The following is a 25,030-nucleotide window of genomic DNA, read 5'->3' on the forward strand; positions in this document are numbered from 1 at the left end:
CTAATTCAATGATTTTAGAATTAAACATTCACAGCAGTTTTATTCACAGGACTGCACTCTTGTTTTCAGGTTGCTTGGGAAACATTGGAGGATGAATTTGCTCGCTTTATGTCTGAACACAAAGGAAAGGACCATGATGATATATTTGACAAACTAAAACAGGCTGTCAAAGATGAAAGTATAAAACGTCACAAGTGGAATGAGCAAGCTGAAGACAGTTTGGTATAAAATCTGTTGATTTGTGTAACCTCTTATGAATTACATTGCTGTAGTTAATGATTTCCTGATCATTATATTCCAAGGTTTAGTTTAATAGTTTGTATGGTTAGCTGTATATGAGATTGTTAAACAGGACGAGGAGTGCTATACAACGTGGATTGAGGATTGCTTCACTGCAGAAAAGTGAGGAAAGATAAATTTCTCTTTTCAGAATGTCAGGGTGAGTTTGAGATGTTGCGAAAGGATCAGGGGGTGGAGATAGATTCTAATATATTGAAGTATAATGATAATAGAAAACTAGTGGAGAAACAAGCTATAAAAAGATTGAATATTACAGATAAAAATTGGCTAAGGGATTGAACAAAAAGATGACAGATGGAATATGATAAGGAATTATATAAATCATACCTTGGCAGGAAGAATAGAAAAGCCAAATTATTAATGTTACAAGATTACGTTCATCTCTTGTAAGAAAAAAGTTAAATTCTTGGGAAGCCTTTTATTAGGTGAAATTTTGTCAGTCTGAGCAAAGTATGTAATGAGAATTTCAGTAGTGTATGTTGATGCATGCATAATGGCATTCTAATCATGAGAGAAAAATACTTCCTTGGATCAAAAACATGAAGACGTTGTCAAAACATTAATAACAATATTGTGAAAATTGGCAAAACATTTGTAAATTGAAGAATTCAAAGATTCAAACATTTGTTTTATTGTCAGGTAATAATAATACATTAAAAATGTAATTTTCATGATGTACTTCAACTTTTGTAAGGCAAAGAATCCCCATGAGCATTGGCTAGTGCCCCCAATAATAGCAGAAAGAAGCAAAAGAGAGACCCTTCAGAGTCACTGAATGTTCGTGAATTTGGCTCCAGCACTCCCGCTGCCTCTGCAGCCCCACAGACTCCAGTTCAAACCAACAGCAACCTGTGCTCCAGATCCAAACCTAGATACGATCAGGAAGGCTTCACTGCCCAAGACCCCACGGGAGCCTTTCTGTCCTCCGAACCCTCTCGAATCCAAGTTGCAATAACCTGGTTCACATGAGCCAATCTCTGGCAGCCTGGTCCTTCAGCCGTTGAGCCTCTCGCGGGTCCGCTATGATGGTCACCATCCTGTACGGTCGTCTCCTGTACTTCTCAGTGAGGGGTACTCTCCCCTTTTCAGGTTCCTTATGCTGGTCCTCTGCTTCCATGGAGTCTGCAGCCCCTTGTGATATGCTACCCTGCATAGATGCTGCCATCTTCGGTACAGAATCCATGGTTGCAGGAATTACTACTTATCCAGATTGTGAGTCCTTGTGTCGAAATCAAAAAAACCCAGGAGTAGCCAAATTTTTAATTCAGGCATACAGCATGATAACAGGCCATTTCGACCTACGAGACTGTGCCGCCCAATTAACCTACACCCTCACTACATACTGTAAGGTCTAGAGATTCAGCAAGAAAGCAACCAATAGCATATCTACCTTTGTTGCAAGTAAAAGTAAGGAAATCTATATGAAGAATGGTGTACAACTCTGGTTTATTTAATTCACAAATCAAAGAGCTGGCCAGTCAGGAGGAAATGAGTAAAATGGGAGTACATTCTCTGAAGTTTAGTGGAATGAAGGATAATTTAATTGAAATGTATAATATTCTGAGATTGATCAGGTAGATGCATTTTGTTGCTTATTCCCTTCCAGGAGAGACTAAAATTAGGAAACAGGATAAGGGGAATCGATTTGTCACTGATGTGAAAAACTATTTTATCATGAATGTTGGAAATCTTTGCAATTCTCTCCAGCAGAAGATATGAATGTCCAATAGATATATGCCTTCATGACCAAGATGAATAAATTTCTTGGGAATAATAAGATCAAAGAATACAGAGAAAGGCCAAGAATAAGGAGTTAAAATATTTTTGGCAGGATCCTATTGGACAGTTGTACAGAGCTCAGCCCTACTCTTTTAAATTCTAGAGTAAAACATTATTTGAATGCGTGTTTGAAATTGAGATCAAAAGAATTTTAAGACAAATTTAACATTAAATACATCTCCCTTATTTTATATATATTTATCTTGATGGTAAGCAAATTATGTTCAGTTGAAAGTATGATAGAACTTTACTCCACATCATCTGCTTACCTTTCAGAAACAGTTGGATAACTACATGGATGGGAGGGGTTCGGAAAGTTATGGGCCTAATGAGGGCAAGGACTAAAGCAGGAGGGCACGTTGTTTGGCATGGACAAACTGGGACTGTGGGTCTGTGTGGGGTCAAAGTGGAAGGTTGTGCTCCAAACTAATTGATAAGGTTTTAATTTCAGCTTTCAGCAACATTTATGTATGACAATATTAATGAGTTTTGCTGATGCTTGGTTGTGTTATTTGTGACTATTCATGTTTTTTTCAAATTTAGAACCGCAGGTTATTAGCAGAATTAATATTATGCCAGGAAAATCCCCCTTCTAATGATTAGAAAGTTGAATCACAAACTGGGCAAAGATTGGAGTATACACACTCATCTTGAGATATTGGGGACAAGAGAGAAAGTCATTTGCAAATTCTATGTTTTCATTTGGCAAAAGGCTAAATATGCCAATAATGTTAAAATCTGAGCCAATCCTCAACTTGCATTGCTTAAAATTAATTGCCTATGATTAATATTTAGTTTAATTTGAACATATCAAGATTTCATACCTGCACAATGAAACCTGCTTTCCTTTCTTGTTTAGTTAAACTTAATTGACCTAGTATACCTCATAGCTCAGTTGTGATTCTTTGCATAGTACCAAATGCAAGATTATAAAGTATAAGCATGCTGAAATGTGTCAGATTTGCTTTTTTTCATCACTAGATATCCATATCTAATTATTCCTCTTACTCTTCTTTAGCGAGTCATCCAGCACAATGCTTTAGAAGATCGTTCCATATCTGACAAACAGCAATGGGATGCAGCGATCCATTTTCTGGAAGAAACACTGCAGTCCCGTCTTCGAGACAGTAAGTTTAACCCCCCCCCCCAAAAAAAAATTAAATTCATTAATAGATTTAAAAGCCAGATTTGATTTCAAATGTGTTTCCTCTTTTTTTAAAAAAAATTAGAAAATACTGGAAACACAAAGGTGGTCACACATCAACTATGGAAAGAGAAGCAGAGTTAAAGACCCTTGATCAGAAATGGAAAGTGAGAAAACAAGTTAATATTATGCTACAGAAAAGACAGGGAAAGAATGAATAGACAAAGATAGATATAGGATCCCAATCTTACTTTGCCCTATTTATGAGGTCCAACATAGGCTTGAGCAACAACAACACATCATTCATCTGAATGAACACAGCAGTTTTTGACGGTATTGAATTCAATGATTTCGTTCAAACATGCCTTTTCTGTTTGAGTCAGAACTGGCTAATTCTGATGTAAGACTTACCATATATGATATTCACAATTAAGTTTTTAATTATCCAGAGCCATAGCCTAATCTGCTGGACATTTCCAACATTCTCCTTTTAGTTTCAAGTTTCTGCAACAACCCTTTCCTGCACAGCTTTAAAGCGTTGCTTTGATTTTTATCTCTAACTTCCCTTGTTAATTTACCAGCCAGAATCACAATCTGTAATAAGATCCCAGGCCTTATGCTAAACAAGATATTCCTCAACCTATCTAGGATATTCTCTGTGTCCTCTCCATCCCTCCATTATCCTCCTTCCAGTGACGTATTTCACTTTTTCCCAGTTATAACCCAAACTAAGGGATTGAACTAAAAGATGACAGATGGAATATGATAAGGAATGATATAAATCATACCTTGGCAGGAAGAATAGAAAAGCCAAATTATTAATGTTACAAGATTACGTTCATCTCTTGTAAGAAAAAAGTTAAATTTTTGGGAAGCCTTTTATTAGGTGAAATTTTGTCAGTCTGAGCAAAGTATGTAATGAGAATTTCAGTAGTGTATGTTGATGCATGCATAATGGCATTCTCTTCTTTGGCTTGGCTTGGCTTCGCGGACGAAGATTTATGGAGGGGGTAAATGTCCACGTCAGCTGCAGGCTCGTTTGTGGCTGACAAGTCCGATGCGGGACAGGCAGACACGGTTGCAGCGGTTGCAGGGGAAAATTGGTTGGTTGGGGTTGGGTGTTGGGTTTTTCCTCCTTTGCCTTTTGTCAGTGAGGTGGGCTCTGTGGTCTTCTTCAAAGGAGGTTGCTGCCCGCCAAACTGTGAGGCGCCAAGATGCACGGTTTGAGGCGATATCAGCCCACTGGCAGTGGTCAATGTGGCAGGCACCAAGAGATTTCTTTAGGCAGTCCTTGTACCTTTTCTTTGGTGCACCTCTGTCACGGTGGCCAGTGGAGAGCTCGCCATATAACACGATCTTGGGAAGGCGATGGTCCTCCATTCTGGAGACGTGACCCACCCAGCGCAGCTGGATCTTCAGCAGCGTGGACTCGATGCTGTCGACCTCTGCCATCTCGAGAAAAATACTTCCTTGAATCAAAAACATGAAGACGTTGTCAAAAAGTTAATAACAATATTGTGCAAATTGGCAAAACATTGTAAATTGAAGAATTCAAAGATTCAAACATTCATTTTATTGTCAGGTAATAATACATTAAAAATCCCTCAGTTTCTCTTTTCGCAGATGCTGCCAATGTATTTACAATAATTCTGTTTTTTTTATTTTAAATTTCCATAATCTGCACTTTTGTGATCTTCAATTATCCTTCTTGATAGGAATAATAATCTAAAATGTATCAAAGTATTGAGGGATATTGACTCTTTTCTGTAAATGCTCTATTAATGATGTGTTCATCTGCTCAAAGGTCTGAGTACATTTGATAGTCTTTCTGGTTTCCCATATTTTCAATTTTACATAAACAACCATTTGAAACCAGTCTGAACACACATAAAGTGTAAGAAAAGTGATTACAAAATGTCCATCAGTAATTGTTGACTCTTGATGTTTAGCTGCTGTCATCAGATCTCCATCTTGATTTCATCTCTGGTTGCCTGCAATTTATCTCTGGTTCTGGCTGGTATTGATTCTGTGAAAGACTATTCTATCACTAGCCACAAGGTGGCAGAGCCAGATAATTAGATATATTTGAAGTGGTGTTGGATAAGTATTTGAAAGAGAGGAATAGACTAATGGGGAACTGGATGGAGCAAGAGCTAGGAGCTCAAATCCATCATAGACCAGCAATGATAATATTGAATGGTGAGGTAGACTTCAGAACAACCAAACATAAAGTTCTACAAAAAGTAGTGGACGCAGCCCAGGACATCATAGGCAAGACCCTCCCCACTATCGAGAACATCTACTGGGAACGCTGCTCATCCATATCACTCAGCACATGCTCTGTTCTCGCTACTATCATCAGGAAAGAGGTATGGGTGCCACAAGATTCGCACCACCAGGTTCCAGGAACAGCTGCTCCACCATCAGACTCCTCAACAACAAACTCAATCAGAGACTCATTCAAGGACTCTTTCTTGTGCACTTTATTGATTCTTTAAAAAGAATTCTTTCTGTATTGCACGGTCGATTTGTTTACATTCTTTATCTGTTTACAGTTATTTATCTGGTTATCTCTATATGCTGTGTACAGTTTTTTTTTGCACTACCAATAAATGGTAATTCTGCCTTGACTACAGAAAAAGAATCTCAGAATGTCATGTATGTAATCCAACAATAAATCTGAATCTGAGGCATTGGTAGTTCCTTTGTTTTACTTTTCCCTTGTTTCACAGAATTCCAGGAAATTGATACTTTCTTCCTTCAATGACCTGATAATCTGATTTCCCATAGACTAGGTTTATTTGTGCCTCACTAGAAACAGAAATGACATTATAGCCGTTATTGTTGAAAAAGCAGTGTATAGTTTAGTGAACCATTTAGTCCCAGCTAATGTCACTTCTAAAAACAAGAAAACTATTGAAATCTAATGGCATAACAGTTGAATGTTGTGTGGGCGGGAGAGATGCATATTACGTAAATTAAAAATCTCTCAGGGTCACATGCTTAGAGGATCAATTTAGGCTGACATTTCTGCATATGTGTTCATGGTTAAACAAATGCAAATAAGAACGATGCTCTCTGTTTTTGCTACCCTGGAGGAGAGCACAATTATCCACATGAGAGTGTCCTACTTGAGAGACCAAAGACCCAAATCTGCACTGATGCTCCCATAACTAAAGGAGAGCCGCATTATCAGAGGAGCACCCTCTAAATGGGATATTTGCCTTGCTCAAAAAAGAGAAGGGGACTTTCCCCAGTACCTGAATAATATTTGTTCCTCAGTTAACATCACTAAAACTGATTATACAATCATTATCATTTTGTCTTTTGTGGTAATTTGGGGACAAAATCACTTGACAAGTGACTTCATGTCAAAAAAATTTAATTGGCTTTGCTGAGAATATGAAAAACATTATACTGTATAAATACATATGTTGCCCTTTCTTACAAAATAGAACTCTTATATATGCCTTATTATTTTAATAGCTGAATCTGTAATTCATGATATGGTGGGACCAGATTGGCAAGAAAGATGGTTTTACTGGAAATCACGATCTCCAGAACAGGTGAGATTAAGAAATATAAAATATGCATCAGAGATAGTCACATCTTGGTGGACGTAGTTCCAGATTTTCTGCTTGGTGGTGAAGCGCTGTTCATACAACTTGGATTCATTCACAAAATTCTGTCGACTTTTGCGATTATCAACTAAAGTACAGTTATACTTTCTTGAAGGGAGTAGGTGAAAAGGATCATCAGCATTGAATCAATGGAACAAATCAAACTGAAGAATCTTTGTGGCATAATGAGTCCAAAGTAATAAGTAAAATGATTTAGTGCAATGTGAATTCATGTTCATGTTTAATATAGGGAAAGGAAGCTAACCAAGAAATTTGAAAAAGACTGAGCCATTTGCCCCTTTAGTTGCTTTCTCACTTAGCTCTCCCCGTCTCAAGAAAATCTAAATTGGAGAGCAGCAGCAATCATCAAGGATCCACACCACCCAGGACATGCTCTTTTCTTGTTGCTGCCCTCTGAAAAGAGGGAAAGGTGCCATAAGACTCCTACCACCAGGTTCAGGAACAGTTGCTACTAAACAGCAACCAAAACAGAAACCTAACAACAAATTCAATCAGAGGTTCACTTAAGGAGTTTTACTTTGCACTTTATTTGTTATTGAATATTATTCTGTTCTCTGTATTGCAGTTTGCTTGTTCTTGTTTACATTTCTCTCTTTTGTATACATATCTTTTCTTGAGTACAGTAATTTTGCATTGCCGATAAATTGAAATTCTGACTGCCCCGCAGGAAAAAAATCTCAGGGTTGTATGTGATGTCATGTATGTACTCTGAAAATAAATTTGAACTTTGAATGTGTTTCATAGGTCTGGCTAGATCAAGGGACGTAAGGTAAATTGGATGTCAAGGTTGAGAACAGGTAGTTCAGACTGGGGATAGGGATGAAAACAAAAGCTGGAGGTCAGATTTCAAGGATAAAAATATCAGTTTCGGATTTCATCATTAGTTGGACGATATTTCCGTGTATCCACTTTTAGAGGTCTGATGATTCAGATGCAATGGATCTTATTCCAAAACGAGAAAGAGGAAAAGTACACTTGGGGGAAAAAAAACAAGCTTTTTTTGCTCACTTTGTTTTAATCATTTGCACTTTTATTCATTGTACATTTACCGATAAGTAGAAATTCTGCCTGGCCCACCAGAAAAAAAATCTGTTGTATGTATGTACTCTGACAAAGAATCTGAACTTTGAATAAGATCATTGCTGATCCATCTTCCTTCAATTTCACTTTCCCACCCTCTCACCAGAAAACATGATTCTGTTACTGGTTAAAAATGAATCTATCTCAGCTTTTAATATCTTAAAAGATTCAACCTCCACATCTTCCTGGGACAAGGAATTCTTAATAAAGAATTGGGCGGGAGCATAGGAAAGACAACACAGCAAGGTACAACCGTAGAAAGCATATATGTCCTCACTGGGTTACTTTCATGTTGAGTATTTAAGTTGTGAAATTGGATTTATGACTCAAAACTTTCACATTTTGGGTAACTATAATAAATTTATTTCTATACCCACATGAAGTTTCTTTGGGGAATATGTCAATTCATTCTGTTTCCTGACATCATTAAGATCAGTTATGAAGAATATAAATGATCAATTTGCAACTCCTTGACTCCTGAATTGAATGTAAAGCAACAAACTGATCACTAGCTATTTGACTTTATTTCAGATGGCCTGATTATTTTAATATTTGGTCCAAAAATTATATGTTAAAGATGAATGATCTGGAAATTTGATTATACTGTAGTGGGGTCATTACTGCTATAGCCAGTTTATAGCTCCTGGGCTGTAGCTCCAAACTTGCAGAGGAAAGAAGACACACATGCTGGTAGAGTGTATTCGACTCTACCATTAGAGTTTATTCAGGGGCAGCTCTGCCTTTTATAGTGAACTTGGCTGTGTCACCATTAGAGTGAGGCTTGAGCCGCCGATTGGTCGGTTCCAGCATCTGGGCCCCGATTGGGCCCCTGCGATCCGCCGGCAGTGATTGGGCAGTTTCATTATTCCATCAGTGGTCTATGGAAATGGGCGTCTCAGCCCGTGTGAGGTCTTGCCGGTCGCCATGTTCAACAGCCATTTCTGGTGTGGGCCCGAAGGCTGCTACAATGCAAAATATGGCATTCAATAATACATTGAAACTTGATCTATTCGTGCATGGATGATTGAAAACCAATAATCTATTTCAGGTTCAAATTGTTAAAAGATCTTTTTTCTGACCCTTAACTCCAATGATACATGATTGAAACTTAAGAAAGTCTTTCTCACTCTAGCACGTTCGAAATGAAACAAAAGCTGAATTGGAGCGTCTATTAAAAATTAACGAGGAGCCCACAGCTTATCTTGCTAACGATGAAGTTACAACAGTCCGTAAAAACCTGGAGGCTAAAGGTGTAACTGTCGATCCCATTCTTGTAAGTAAAATTCTCCAAGCTTGTATGTACAAATATATTATTGTATTTCCAAAGCCAGCAAAAAAATTTCCAATTTCACATGTAGATTTTCGTTTCATTAACTAGCATTTTGTAGCTGTTACTTATTTTGAGGTACCATTTCTGAATTGAATTTGACAGTTTGAAAACAATAAATACCAACTTTTTTTCCCCTTCTGGTATGAAAATGAGACATGCAGAAGGATCATGACAGAAGATGTAATTACTGCAGTCCTCTTAAACTTTAGATTATTGATTAGTTGAATTTTCTGTTGAACATTATTAAACTGCAAATGTGTTCTGGCTATAGATTAAAGATACTTGGCATCAAGTTTACCGAAAACACTTCTTGAAGAAATCACTGAACCACTGTAATCTTTGCAGAAGAGGTTTCCATTATTATCAAAGGCACTTTGTAGATTCTGAGGTAGGTGTACAGAAAATAGAAAAAAATACTTGAAAAGCCTTCTTTATATGTTTTGTTATGGCAAACTGGCTTCAGTTGCACATTTCTTGTCAGAAGGGAAAATGGGATGTACTCAAAGAGTAGGGTAAAGCACTAGTGCAGGGTATCCCCAGTAATGAACACATTCTTGCTGATGGGTGTCCACGTTGGAAAATACGCTAGATTATTCTACGGTAATCATATCTCTGAATATTGTAATAATGACATCAAAAGCACATGACTGATTAGAAAGAATAATTACTGAGAGTAAGAGAGAGTTTCTGCTGTATGGCAGAATGAATGGGGATTTTTGAATTTAATAATGTTATGGGCGCTTGCACAAATGTTGTGATTGCCATAGTCAGGTGTTCATAGCCGGGGACAGTCTGTAGAGGGCACGAAAAAAGCCATGAGAACTTGACAATGTGACTTTTGAATTGAATGCCAAATTAAAACGTTTTCCATGCACTTGCAATCATTGATCCTTACCTCACTTCCGTAATTTTCGAACAACTTTTTATAAATGCATGTCCTGGGTAAACCTGTACCTCTCACTTTGTTCATTTTAGATTGGTCACAGTGTTTGAGCTACCGAAAGAAAACGGAGACACACGCTGAGAGCACTTCAGTTTATACAAATCTTTATTACAAAATTTTAAGCTGATTTCAAATATGCAAGCCCTTCCCAATTATACTTATCAACGCCTAGACTGGTCCCAACTGCCGAGGCGAGGCAACGACCGCACACGTAGTAGGTTGTCGGGGCGCTGGTAGCAGCTTCTCCACCTCCCCCAACTGGGACGTTGGTTGGACTCTAGAAGTTCTTCTTCCTGCTGAGAGATGTTTCCACCCCTCAGAGAGTCTGAAACTTCAGCAGCGGGACCATGGCTTATATTATCCAACAATTGCTTACTCAAGCATCTATTCCCTGCGCAAAAAAAAAGATAACCGAGCACACTTAGGCTTCTATCAAATACTACAACTTTCTAGCTTATCACTTTGAATACAATGGTTTACTTAGCTTCAAGATCTCGCCTGACAGTCTGCGACAAACAGTCCCATCAATCTCAAAGATAACTGCATCTCTGGGCCCCATGGTGGAATTTAGCTTCTGCCTGCTGATTTTTACATTATTCTCAAAGTAGGTTACTGATACTCAGCCTTGCATAAGCAAAAGCATGGTCTAAATCCTCCGTTACAATGCATTCACATGCTATAAAGAACATTTAAGATAAAATTAACATTTTTAACTGAACTCTGTGGCCAATTCTTCTTTCAATTATAACAGGGACCATCGCAATTCTGCATTCTCAAAAAAAAACTGTAGACTATCTAAGCACCTGACTATCTACAATACAAAAGTAAAAAAATAATGGCAGTGATGGCAGTGAAGAAAGTGGAAGGTTGCTGGAATTCAGTGGAGGAGATGCAGATCGTTTTGGAGGACCACTTGGAATAGCTTTTGGGTTTAATTAGCCTTGCTGTGTGGTTCACTTCTGCAAGAGTTTTACTAATTTTTTTTAACCAACCTTTTTGTCATTGTTGATATTCTGGCGACATGTCATCCATTGCCTATCCCTGATAGCCCATGAATTGAGGAGAACGTTTAGAGTCGAACGCATGTATGTCCCCCAGGCACACTGAGTGAAAATGGCAAACTTCTTTGGAGGCGGAGAGATTACAGATGCTGGAATGTGGAGAAAAAACAAATTGTTAGAGGATCGCAGCAGGTCGAGCAGCATCTGTGGAGGGAAAGGAATTGTTGACCTTGTGCATCATAACCCTCCAGTAGTGTTTTGTGGCAAATTTCAGTCTTTGATGGACCTTGGTGGGTAACGTGTTTCTGAATCATTGGTTCAGTAACTCTACATCCATGTCAGCAAATCAATTAGCTGGCAGATAACAGCAAGGGCACAGATGCAGTGAAAGAATTATTGAAAGAGTGGTTAGTAAAGTCACGATAGATGGTTCTACTGTCACTCAGAGCGTGCCTCAGCAAATCTTGTGATTTGATGGAGGATAGATTGGTGGCATATCCTACTACGAAAATTGGTGTTCAAAACCTTGATGACCTTGCCCTGAACTTGCATGGCAGATATTTGAGCTTGCATTGCACCACATGGTTATAGGTACAATCATATCTGAGATATCAGTTACAGTATTCTGATCAGGTTCAACGGTGTGCTAATGAAGTTGTCCATCGTTTCATGCTTGGAAGGATGGGCTCCAATTCAGATGTCATATTGATATTGCATGCAGGCTTTCCACCAGATCTATCAGTGCACAAGCTGTCCTCAGCTGTCCTGTTAAGTCCTCATGTCTTCTGGAGCAGAACTCTTCTGTGTTCTCATCATTGAAGAGATTACACCTTCATTTATTTTCCCCCTACCCTGGCAACTGGCCTCATGGCCTGTGTACTCCACCTCCTCAGTCACCTTCATCTGCAGCATCAACATCTGAGTTAGTGATCAATTGTATCAAATCAATTGAAGACAGAGCTTTATTTTCATTATGCTTTTTTTGTACCTCCATCTAAAACAAGGATACAAGAATAGTGTTGTGATAAAGTGAAGCAGACCAAGTTTAATATTGCATGTTTGTGCAACCTGCAGCCTATAAACCAGAAGATGCTGTTGGAGAGAAGTAGGGTTTGGGAAGCAGAAATCTCTCCATTGAGGCAACGTAATGCAACTCTGCCTTCCTCTGACATTGAGTTGCTGAATGTGCTTTTGTATCACTTTGCTCCGCGTGAAAAAGAAAAGTTTGTAAATATTACAGAATACATTTGGATGATGGGCCCATTATGGTTCCTGGCACATGCTGTGAAATGTGCATCAATATCAATAAGGTACAGATATATCAAATATGTCTACTGATGGACATATCTATTAAGTGAGTGATGAGGCTGCAGTGGATTGAGGAGTGTTTAATTCAGGTGTGTGCTTGAAGGGATATAGCATTTAAAGAGCATTGACCTTGTCAGCATGAAAAATGTTTGAACAATTTTCAGTGTCTGTGTCCAGGTGTTGGGAACTTGATTTCTAGCGCTGACTGACAGCAACTCATCCAATGTGCGTTAGGAGCCATCCTATCCTCCACGGATTCAGGCAGTACTTCTGCTTTGGAACTCTTCCATTATGAACTTCATAATAGCTTTGGAAAGTATGCCTGCCCCCCCCCCCCACCCTGGTTCTATTCTGGAAGAATTCAAATAATGCACTCAATCTTGGCACTCAAGATTTTGGGCCCACTGCTGGTCTTTACAATCAGTAAAAGAATGCAGTTATCACAAAATTAGCAGCTGCCTCTGTTGCAGTTGACTGCATAAATTAATCAAGTGTTTGAATCTGGAATCGGATATTTTGGCACCCTCATTTTGGCCAAAATTAAATGAGTTTTGTAGCTCTTCTGACATTTTGGTGCCGACGGTTTGGCACTGGCCTGCAACCCCCAGCGGTGTGGGATTTCAAAGATATTTTGTGATTTATTATTATACTTATTAAATAATCAATTATACAAATAAAGCTAACCCTCCCACAGCAAACATTTTTGGATTTATTGTTATATTTGGGTTCATTTTGTGGCTGGCCCAGCTCCCAAGGTGTTGTGGCATTTCAGAAACATTTTGGGAACTGCTGCCAGCCCCATTCTACAGGTAATGACACCTGCACAGGGCCATCAATGGAAACACTGGGCAGTTCAACCCCACAGAGGAGCGCTGACAGATGTATCTCTGCTGTCCTGCTCCTCCCAAGTCTATACCAACGACATCAACTGCACTAATGCCGCCATCCTGAGATGTCTACTGGTCTGCTCGCAAAACAACTTCAAACTGCCACTGGATCCCCAAACAATAATTTTGAACAGGTTCTGTTTTTTTTTCCCCTGTTGTTGTGGAGGACATTTAACAAGCTCTTGATCTCTGCTGCTCCACAAAAAGGTGATGGCGTCCACATTGTCCACAATGCCTGGTGCTCCAGAAACTGCTCCATCTACCTCACTTTAAAGAACAACACAAACTATAATGTGGTTAAACAGGAAAGGCTGCAGTCACTGTGATTGTAATTCTATTATATGTAATTAAACTTGCATATCTTACAATAAATATATTGCTATTATCTACCCTTGTTTTTGATTGTTCCCTTACTGTTTTTAATCTAAATATATCGCTCTCAGCTACGAAAAGTCCTTGTTTCTCGGAGGAGTAGTTTCCTGTGGGGAGGGAGTTTCTGCAGGGGGTTTAGGCAATGTTGAAAAGCAGGGGTTTCAGGCAATGTGGCAGACAGTGAGTTGGGCAGTGAGCCAAAATGTCTAGTAGCAAACTGAGCGCAAAAATGTCCTATATCCTTTTCAAACTGCAGATGATTTTTTCAGGGATATCCATTAAAGCATCTATTTGAGCCTGATTGCCTGACTAAACAGTGAGGTTCAACTATATGTGTTAAGATCGGTTCTGATATTTATTTTGCTAAAACACTTGAGTTTGGATTTGGTATTTCACCCAGAACAGGGCAATGTACCTGCCATTGAAATGCAGTAATCTTGTTGGGTTCAGAATGGATCTGACAGCTCAAAGGTGGGATCATTACATCCTCCAAACAATCAGTAGAAGTAGAAATATATGTTACTGCTTTATATATTCTTTTGGTCCAGCATATCCCTTATTCTATCTTTATTTCATTGAAATATACAGAAATGTGTGGAGGGAGCAGGTAGATAAGGTGCTTGATATATGGTTAAATATGCTTTCCATCTCTAGTGGTGCACCTATTCTTGATAGTGGGGCTGACTGCCAGGCAAAGAAAATTTCAGTCCTTGAATATCAATCTGTGATCATACCAATTCTAAACAAATGCTTCAATTAAGATATCTAAATTAGTATAACTTTCTTCTTTCCCTCTCCCACCATAACAGCTGGATTGTAATAACGTTATCCTGTTCTGGCGCATTCAACGAATGTTGACTATTACAGCGAATACACTTCGACAACAGCTAACAAATACAGAAGGTTGGTGAATAACTAGTTGCTATTGAAATGTGATTACGGAAGCATTCCATTTTATATATTTGTATGAAACTGATTGAATGCTGAGAGCTATCAAAGTGTGATTGGATGTAAGTATTTTATCAAGACCTATTTCTTAAAAACCATTTTGAACAATTTCAGATGCATAACTCACTAATTTCTTGAGGGACAGAGAGGATAGATTGAGCTTCCATTGCTAGCTTCAGTAGAGCACCTTTCATGTGTTTTATTATTAAAAAGTATGTTGAACAATAAAGGAAGATGTAACGAAGATTTACAACGGTGATGCTAGAACTGGTTAGGCTTAGTCTTTTCTCCTTGGAGCATGGAAGCTGATAGAGAACGTGACATCAAGAGGGACAGAGATAAGCTTAATCATCATATCTTTTTTTCCAAGGTAGGAGCGTTTAAAGAGCATTCATTTAAGACGAGACAAAAAAGATTTAAAAGAGATTTGACAGGCAACTTTTTAATTAGACTTATTTTAACAATGAACTATCCAACAAAAGTTTGCTTTTGAATGAGTAATAAGCCGTGGCTTTTTGGCAGATCACCTTCTACTTTTGTAACTGAATTAAAGATTGAAGGTATCTGAAAGAGAATTAAGAAAGAAAATTCTGTACAAGTATTTCAGGCTTGTCATTCCAATGTCATTTACTTCAGGTCCTAATTTTGATCTTTTTTGTGCCATACAAAATCTGCTTCATAAAAATGATTCATGGATAAATCTAAAACATGATAAAGGATATGAAAATGTGTTTTCCTTTGCAATGATCCTTATAATGTGAGTAATGGGTATGGTGAATAAGTTTTCTATATATGCCATCTTTTTGTGGCAATTGATGGTTTATAATCTAGTGAGCGGCACAGGTCAGTTTGTCCCAAAGTTGATTCAAAATAATTCCACTGCATCAGCATAATTTAATGGCAACAAAATTCCATGTCTGTGTTTTCAGTTATAAAATAAAGAAGAAAATATACTTTTTTGTCCTCACTCTGAATGGTTGTTTTCTGTCAATATCAGTGAGACGCCTTGAAAAAAACGTGAAGGAGGTATTGGAGGACTTTGCAGAAGACTACGGTAAAAAAGTTCAGCTCTTGACAGGAAGGAGAGTTCAGCTAGCAGAGGACCTCAGTGAGTGATATTATTGTACTGTCTATATTGGATTAACTGAATTTAATCTCTTAATTTAAATATCTTCATTAACTGGTCCTGAGTCTGGTTCATATGGAAAAGAAACGTGTATATATATTTTTCACCTTTCTGGTCATTGCATGGATTTGAGGTAACCAGATTGTAGATGCAGCAACTTTGAATACAAATAAATAGCACCTAGTAAACATATTGTACTCGGATCAGATGCATATTTAGTTTTCAACTTTAAAGTAAACAGTGATCAGGTGGGGTTAGGGCTGCCTTGGAAAAAGTTTCAAATGAGATGAATACTGTATGTACTTTAAATTTTCTTGTAAGTTCATAGCAGCTGTCAACCATCTTTTGATTACAAATTTTACTAAGATATTTTAAGACCGATCGTTAAACAATTTTTATATATTTGGTTTAACGGATGTATCCAAGACTTTCGTTAACTTTGAAATTTTAATCATCATAGCCCAACAGGCTTCACAATAATGTGCTGGTAGCTGGTGAAACTGCAGTGTGGGGTAGGGCTGGGTGACAGCTCCTTTTCCATCTGAGGCAGTCCAGAGTTCACTCCAGTCACTTTGGCGCTCCAGTCAAATCCAGGCGTCTCCAGGCATTAGTTGGAGGTCCTGTTTTTCAGGTGAAACATTAAAAACAAAAGCTTTAACTTCTCTCTCAGATGGACATAAAAAATTCTTCTGTACTATTTTCATAAAATAAAGCAGTTGTCCTTCATAGCCTGAAGAATATTTATTCTTCAGTGAACAGGCCTAAAGCAAGTTACCTGGTCATTTTCTCAGTACTGATTGTGTGAAAATTGGCTGCATCTCAGGCATATTTCACTTTTTGTAAAGCATCATTTATATATAGCACGATAGCTACAGGATAGTTAAATGAAATCCACACAACTAACAAATCCTCACAATTAGATTCACAATTGAATGAGCAATGGAAATGGTCTGTAGTTCCGTCTCTGATCAGTAAGTGACAGCATTTCACTACACGTAGAATGATTCAGTCACACATCTTGTAACAAGGCTGGATAAATTCTTAGTTATAATTCTCAGTATGCTTTTAAAACATTATTGTTGAAATAGCTGAATTGTTTAATGGATAAGGTTTAATACACTTGTCTCCTGTGTTATCTTGGATTGAAGAATTTGTTCCTAACCCCTAGTGGTTCTGTCTCTGATACTTTGGTATCTTTTCCCTGATGGGAGTAGCAGGTCGGTAGGGGTCCTTACTGATTTTGTGAGCCCTCGTCGATGGTGGGGAAGAAGATCCCAGTAATGCCACATTAATGATGCAGTGAGTGACCTCCGATCCGACGCTCTAGTCTACTGCAACTATACCACACTGTGATGCAGCCAACCAGAACACTCTCGATAGAGCTCCTGGAGAAAGCTGACAGAATGTCTTTTAGTGAAGTATAATTGTAGTTAAGCATGATGATGCCCAGCACTTTTCCATGATATTTGACTCGATTAAGCTTCCCTCAATTCCTTAAATTTCAATACAAATAGGTGAATCAGTTGACATCAGTCACTGAATAGAAAACAATAAATATCCTATTAATATTTTTCATGTCAAATTTTAACTGAATCTTTTATTGTATGTGTAGTAAAAATCTGACAGCTTTGATATTGTCCTGATGAGACGATCCAGAATATTGATGTAACAGCAAATTACAAATAGTCTTAAACCTGGTATAAAGCAATATTGTTACTTTGCCCGTAAAAAGTTGTGCATCCCCATAGCAGATGACCTTAAAAAAGGTGGTATTGTGGTCAGTAAAGAAGTTTTCATGATAGTACAGCAGGGTCAAGGTGAATTGGAAAACTCATCCAAGGAATGGCAAATGTGAGGTGTTGCACTTTGGCAACATATTAAACCAGGGCACTTGTAGAACAGAGGGACCAAGGGTACAGATGTCTGGTTCCATGAAAATGATGACACAAGTAGGCAGGGTGGTGAAGAAGGCGTTTGACACACTTGACACCATTGGTCATGGGATCGAGTAAGGAGCAAGGACATGTTACATTGATACAATTGGACAATTGTGTGCAGTTCTGTTCACGGAAAAAGGTGCAGAAAAGACTTTTGGGAATGTTACTGGGCTTGATTTATCAGGAAAGGCTGGATAGCATGGGACTTTTTTGCCTTGGAATCCAGGATGCTGAGGGGGAGGGTGGGGAATGGACACTTTTTATGAGGCGAATAAAATAATGAGGGTATGGATAAGGTAAGTAGTCATAATCTTTATTCTACATTGGGGTATTTAAAACTAGAAGGCATAGATTAAAGGTGAAAGGGGAAAAATTTAAGAGAGACCTTGAGAGGCACTTCTTTGAGGAAAAACCCAACACCCAACCCCAACCAACCAATTTTCCCTTGCAACCGCTGCAACCGTGTCTGCCTGTCCCGCATCGGACTTGTCAGCCACAAACGAGCCTGCAGCTGACGTGGACATTACCCCTCCATAAATCTTCGTCCGCGAAGCCAAGCCAAAGAAGAAGTGCATAAATGGAATAAGCTGCTAGAACAATGGTTCTCAACCTTTTTTCTTTCCACTCACATACCACTTTAAGTATTCCCTATGCCATAGGTGCTCTGTGATTATTAAGGGATTGCTTAAAGTGGTATGTGGGTGAAAAGAAAAAGTTTGAAAACCACTGTTTTAATCGTACCTAATTGACTCGTTATGTGCACGATTTCAAAACTTCAAAGGAAATGGACCAATGACAATTTTTCTCAAGCAAAATAGTTCAGTAACAATTGGGTCTAGAGCAGTGATTCTCAACCTTCCCACTCACATGCCACCTTAAGCAATCCCTTAATAATCACAGAGCACCGATGGCATAGGGATTACTTAAAGTGGTATGTGAGTGGAAAGAAAAAGGTTAAGAACCACTGTGCTAGAGAAAGGGGTAGGGGCAGATCTAATTGTGACATTTAAAAGACATTTTGACAGGTACCTGGATAGTAAAGATTTAGAGGGGTATGAGCTGAATGCTGAATTTGGACCAGCCTTTGTAAGACATTTGATTGGCATAGTCAAGATGGGGCAAAGGACCTTTTTCTCTGCTGTAAAACTAATGACTTTATAGCATTTTTCACAACTTTAGTACATTACCAAGCTCCTTACAACTAACAACATGCTATGATGTACAGGAATGCATCTGCACAGTTGGATGCAGTACCAAATGAGTTTTAATGATACTGACTAGTAGATTTTATCCAGCCTACTTTGACTCTGTTGCCATGGAGTCTTTTACATGCACCTAAAACTATTTGAAAAGCCTTTGATTAACTTTTCATCTTTGTCAACTTTTGACAATGCAGCACTTCCCTGACACAACGTATGATTCCATATTGATATGATTTATTAAAAATTTCATACAAAGCTATGATGTATTAATGAACATAAATATTGATTGCAATTAAGCAATCAATATTACGCCTTCATCAGGTTTAATATTTAATTTTCTAGTTTATTTCAAAGCATGCCAATTACTTTTTACTAAAAATATTAATAATCTTTAATTATTTTGTTTCTTGAACTGTAAGATTGCAATATTTGTCTCTATCCCAACCCAAGATGCTTAAGATCCAAATATGGAACCAGAGGTGTTTTTTTTCCTTAATCCTCAATGCACCCAACAAACCTGCACAAAGAATAAGAAGCTTGAGAAACCCACTGAGTCCCTCCATTGTTTGCTCAAAATTCCAGCAACTTGCAGTTTTTGTGCCTTGGAGACTTGATCAAAATAATATGAAGATCCAGACCACCGTTCTGCATGGAAGATGTAAATGACCACAAGACAGGAGAAGAAATAGTCTATTCAGCCCATCGAGTATGCTCTGCCATTCAGTCATTTCCCATTCAACCCCACTGCCCAGCTTTTTCCCCCCCAACCTTTGATGCCCTTGGCTAATCAAAAATTTATCAATCTCTGCCTTAAATACACCCAATGACCTGGCCTCCATAACTGCCTGTGGCTGTAAATTCCACATCTCTCTTCTAAATGGACCCCTTCAATCCTGAAGTTTTGCCCCCTTGTCCTGGACTCTCCCACCATGGCAACCTTTCTACATCTACTCTGTCCATGCCATGATAGACTTGTTAATTCATAGTTTTTGGAAGAGTTGAACCTGCTTAGTTTCCCATCAGGCCAGTTGGAGACATGTAAGTTAACCATTTGCACTGCATTTAATTTATCAAATTATAGTTTGCATATCAAATTTTAACAGATCAATGGGATAAAATAATCTGCTTTAATTGAATTCCCATATTTTTCCAGAAATAAAATAATTTCTGAATCAAAATAGAAAGTCACTTTCTTCCCAAACCATAAGCACAAAATCTGTCAGAATAATGCATTATTGAGGAAAGGGTTCTCTACTTGAGGTGTCTACAGAATTTTGTGATTTACTGCTGCTGGAGATGACATGCTTTTTTTTTTGTCAGTTTAATTTACCTAATAATCATCATCCAATTTAAGTGAAGCACTTTAGGTATTTGAGGGATATAATATGATGCATGTCATTCTCTTCGATCCAGAATATTCTATATTAAATTGTTCATTGCACTAAACAGCTCTGATTTCCTGCTCTCTCAAGGAATGGTATACAATTCAAGTTGACCTCGTGTAATGAAGACATAGATTCAGGGAAAATCTGAAAATCCATCTCTCATTCCATAACATACCACAAAACAAACTGTTGGAGGAACTTGGCGGGTTGAGCAGCATCTGTTAGTGGAAATGAATTGTTGGCATTTGAAGCCTCAGCCCTGATGCAGGATCTCCACCTGAAGCATCAACAGATCCTTTCTTCCCAGAAATGCTGCTCAACCTGCTGAGTTCCTCCAGCAGTCTGTGTTTTGAATCCTCAGTTCTAATCCCTGCAGTCTCTTGTCTCCATAGCATAGCATGCTTTAAAGAGCACAAGATGTACTACTTTTTAGTTGAAGATATTTTAATGAGCTTGCACACATGCCCAGGCCTGTTCCTTTGTGAATATGTACTGCTTCCGTCAATAATATTACTGCATCCTAGCAACTTAGCTGCAGGAAGTTTTATTCACTGAGGCTGCAAAGAAAGCTAAAAGAAAATAAATTAAGAGATTTCCATTTATCTAAATTGAGTTTTGGGTAATAATTTTGAAAGAAGAATACGAACGGTATTTTCTTTAACATCAGCCATGATTATTTTAATCTTATAAACAAGATTTTTCTGCCCCGTTGTATGTGGCACTGAGCTTATAATAACTGTCTTTTTGGCTGTTGATAGTGTTAGCATGTCTGGACTTGGTGATGGTTGGTTACATAATTAGGCAGTGGTTGCCACCCACTTAAAATATACAGGACACACCGTATCACATAAAAGGAACAATAAGCTTAAGAGAGCATTTTTTTGTTGCATTTGATAATGAATTTAGCCAAGTGATTGAACCCTCTTTGAAAAAATCATTGCTGATGTGGATGTATCAAAGTAAAAATTGTCATGGGCACTTCAAAATTACTGTTCTTGTATAATAAAAAAAACCTATCTTTTATCACGTCAAATTTTAGAATTCATTGTTGTAAGATGAAGCTTCCAATTAAACATCTCCCATTAAGATATCTAAAGCATTTTACAGCCTGCACAGTACAGCTATTGTCACTGTTTCAGTAATGGAAATTTAATTAAATAGAACCTTGATATATTGTTGCCATAAGTTTGCCTCTTAAAGATTAATTCTAGACTTTTCAGTTTGCAGTAAATTGTGACCAATAGAGTCATAGTTATATTCACAGAGAAGCTGGCCCTTTGGCCCAATGTTGATGCCGACCAAATTTCCCCACGAGAGCTAGTCCCATTTTCCTGTGTTTGCTCTGTATCCCACTAAACCTTTCCTAACCATTAACACATCCACAGATCTTTTCAACATTGTAATTGTATCAACTTCTCCCATGTCCTCTGACAGTTCCATGTACTCAGCATCCTCTGTGTAAAATTTGCTCCTCTAATCCTCTTTAAATCTTTCCCTCTCACCTTAAATCTATGCCTGTAGTTTTAGAGTCCACTACCATGGGGGAGAAAAACCGTCACCATTCACCTCATCAATACCCCACATGATTTTATATACTGTACTTCTGTGAGAACACCTCCAAGTCCTTCGGGGAAAAGTACAAAAACAGGCCCCAGCCTATCCCAGAATAGAACCCAAGACCATAAGGCAAGCAGAATTAGGCCATTTGGCTCATCGATTCTTCCCCGCCACTTCATCGTGGCTGATTTACTATCTTTTTTAACCCCCATTATCCTGCCTTTCCCCTCCCCCTCCGTCCACCCCTAGTAATCCTTGATTTCCTTACGATTCAAAAACTTATCTACCTCTGACTTAAACATAACTCAAGCCCTCTGGTCCCATTGACACTCCTGTGAATCTTTCCAGCTCAATAACATCCTTTCTACAGCCAGATGTCCGGAACTGTGCACAATACTCCAAGTATGGTTTCCTGAATGTCTTGTATTATTGTAACATGGTGCCCCAACTCTTGCATTCACCACCCTGTACAGCTTTGTTGCCACTTCTGGGAATTGTGTACTTGTACCCATCATAAATACCTTTCTGGGCTTTGCCATTACTACATAAGTTCAACAGTACATTTTGTTTTAATATTTATTGACAACCTGCTGAAAGATGTTTTTGCCACTTGGCTGCAGTAACTGATTACTGGAGATGGTAGGTACCTTGTGCAAAAAAAATCTTAAGTTTTCCTTGTCCATTAATCTCTGATCAGAGAGTTAGAGAACAGGCACGTTAGGCTTCCTGCTTATGTTTACCATTTGTTGCATTGCACTACACAAGCAGGCAATAATTGTTTCTCTGTCTCTTTGATGTCCCTTGCTGTGTGCTCCTTAACTTGGCTGTTAATGGGGCAAGCCCAAGCTTGTTCTTTCTCTTTGGTTGCATTTTTGTTATGCATTAGAAATGGTTAGGTTTTAAGGACACTTGGCAACAGCTTTTGTTGATGCTGGTAAGTGTATACTTATTTATTGGAGACTGTTCTTGAGACAAGCCCAGAATGACCTTACAGTTTGTTGAATATATTTTTTGCCTTAAAATGCATCCATCCCACCCAACCTAAAACAGTTGTTCTGCTAAATATTAACACACAGAAAATCCAAATAATTCTTCAGGAATATACAACACTTGAAGGGATCGCAGATGCCAGATATGCAAATTTCTATTTGCATGCGACACACTCTTACAATGCCAAACTAATACACCTGCATTAAGAATAAACAGTTTAAATGACAAAGGACAGCTCAAAATGTAAAGAAATTTGAAAAACATATCAGTGTAGTCCTTAATGACTTTAATCGGGTAATTCCCATAACTTACAAAGTTTAAATTTGAACTAAGGTCACTGGCGCTGTAACAGCGTTGCACCAAAATCCTAACCGTGCTGCTGTCATAATTAACCCACCCCCACCCCCAAGATAAAGCCTTACTAATATACTTAATAATATGCCAATAAAAATTCTTACTCGGCAGGGATAGGGAGACACTTTGGAAGAGTCGCCCAGTGGCAAGTGGCATCGGCCAGCTCTTCATCTGGGCAACTCCACTTGATTTAAACACAGCTTTATTCAAACAGCTGCTGCGAACAGGGCACTCTGCTAAGCTGAGTGTTTGCTCCCATCTTCACTAAGTGTTTGTGTGTTGCTTTGGAGAACATTTACTTTTACAATTTTAAACTTTTATTTTAATTTTTATTTATTCTTACTTATTCTAAATTTCTATTTATATATTTAATTCATCAATTTTTTTTTTTGCCGCTTGTTTGGGGTAGCCAGTTACTTGATTTCCAGGTAGCAGGGATTTTACTGTACTAATATAATATACCGTGTCTGCCTGTCCTGCATTGGAGTTGTCAGCCACAAACGAGCCTGCAGCTAACGTGGACATTACCCCTCCATAAATCTTCGTCCGCGAAGCCAAGCCAAGAAAGAATACACATTTGGAACAGGAATAGTCATTTCCCTTTTCAACCATCTAGTAAGATCAAGGCAGATCAAGTTGTAACCTCATCCTTACATCCTAGTCTTCATGGAGTAACCTCACACTATGTTGCTTATCTACGGCCAATGCCTAAAAAGTATACAAAAGCTCTGTCACTGCTGTTCTTTGAAGGAGAGAGTTCCAAAGATTTACAACTGTGGTCTGATTAGGGACAGTCCACATGGTTTTGTGTCTTAATGAATGTCAGTTTTTTGAGGAGATGATAAAGATCATTGATAAAGGTAGGGCAGATCCATTAACATGGACTTTGGTGCAATAGACAAATATGCTAGAGAATCTCACCAGTTCCCACAGCTTCCATAGGAAGTAAGCGGTAACTAACATTTCAGATCTGGGCTCTTTGTCAGATACAAGCAAAAACAGATGTACCATAGACTTTGATAAGCCTTTTGACAAAGTTCCTTAAAGTAGGCTGATTCAGGAGGTGCAGATGCATGATTAGTTGATATGAAATTGCCTGGGTCATAGAAGACACAATGGTGGAAGGTGGTTATCAGGGCTGGAGGCCTGTGACCAGTGGTAGTCCGCAGGAATCAGTATTGGGAATCCTGTTGTTTGTGATATGTAGAAATGGCTTGGATGAAAAAGGAGATGGATGATACAAAGATTGATAACTTCTACACTGTCTAGAACTCCATCAAAGAATGCAACCAGATGTAAATCAGTTGGATCATCATTTCCCAGAGTAAAAGTGTAACACGCTAGAGGACAAGTGTTTAAGGTGAGAGGGAGGAAGTTTAAGGGAGATGTGAAAAGCAAATATTTTACAGAGAGGGCAGTAGGTGCCTGGAACAGTCTGCCAGGAGTAGAGGTGGAGCCAGATACAATAATAACTTTTAAGAGCCTTCCAGATGGATCCACACCTATGAAGGGATGGAGTGCTATCAGCAGACCTTTAGTTTGATTTAGACATTGTGTTTGGCACAGATGCTTGAGCTGATGGTTGTACTGTTCTACATTCTAACCTTGACTTAACAGCTGTAGAATCATACAACATGGAAACTTGTCCTGTGGTCATATCTATGCCAGCCATCAAGTACCTATTATACTCATCCCGATTCCAGAATTCTGCCTATTGAACTCCATGCCATGTGTTTCAAGTTCTCG

The 25,030-nt window shown here is 38.4% G+C and overlaps 1 protein-coding gene across 4 annotated transcripts in view; it reads left to right on the top strand.

Moving 5' to 3' along the window:
* opa1 (OPA1 mitochondrial dynamin like GTPase) overlaps positions 1-25,030 on the top strand; it is an 84,286-nt gene that overhangs the window by 40,397 nt on the left and 18,859 nt on the right. For all 4 annotated transcript variants that reach the window (XM_069897022.1, XM_069897024.1, XM_069897023.1 and 1 more), the window contains 7 exons: positions 70-222; positions 3,098-3,206; positions 6,710-6,789; positions 9,077-9,217; positions 9,546-9,662; positions 14,595-14,688; positions 15,731-15,841. In XM_069897022.1, coding sequence (XP_069753123.1) covers positions 70-222; positions 3,098-3,206; positions 6,710-6,789; positions 9,077-9,217; positions 9,546-9,662; positions 14,595-14,688; positions 15,731-15,841 — 805 coding nt within the window. The remainder of the gene's footprint in view (positions 1-69; positions 223-3,097; positions 3,207-6,709; positions 6,790-9,076; positions 9,218-9,545; positions 9,663-14,594; positions 14,689-15,730; positions 15,842-25,030) is intronic.

Source organism: Narcine bancroftii, chromosome 9 (genome assembly GCF_036971445.1).
Source record: "Narcine bancroftii isolate sNarBan1 chromosome 9, sNarBan1.hap1, whole genome shotgun sequence".
NCBI lineage: Eukaryota > Metazoa > Chordata > Chondrichthyes > Torpediniformes > Narcinidae > Narcine > Narcine bancroftii.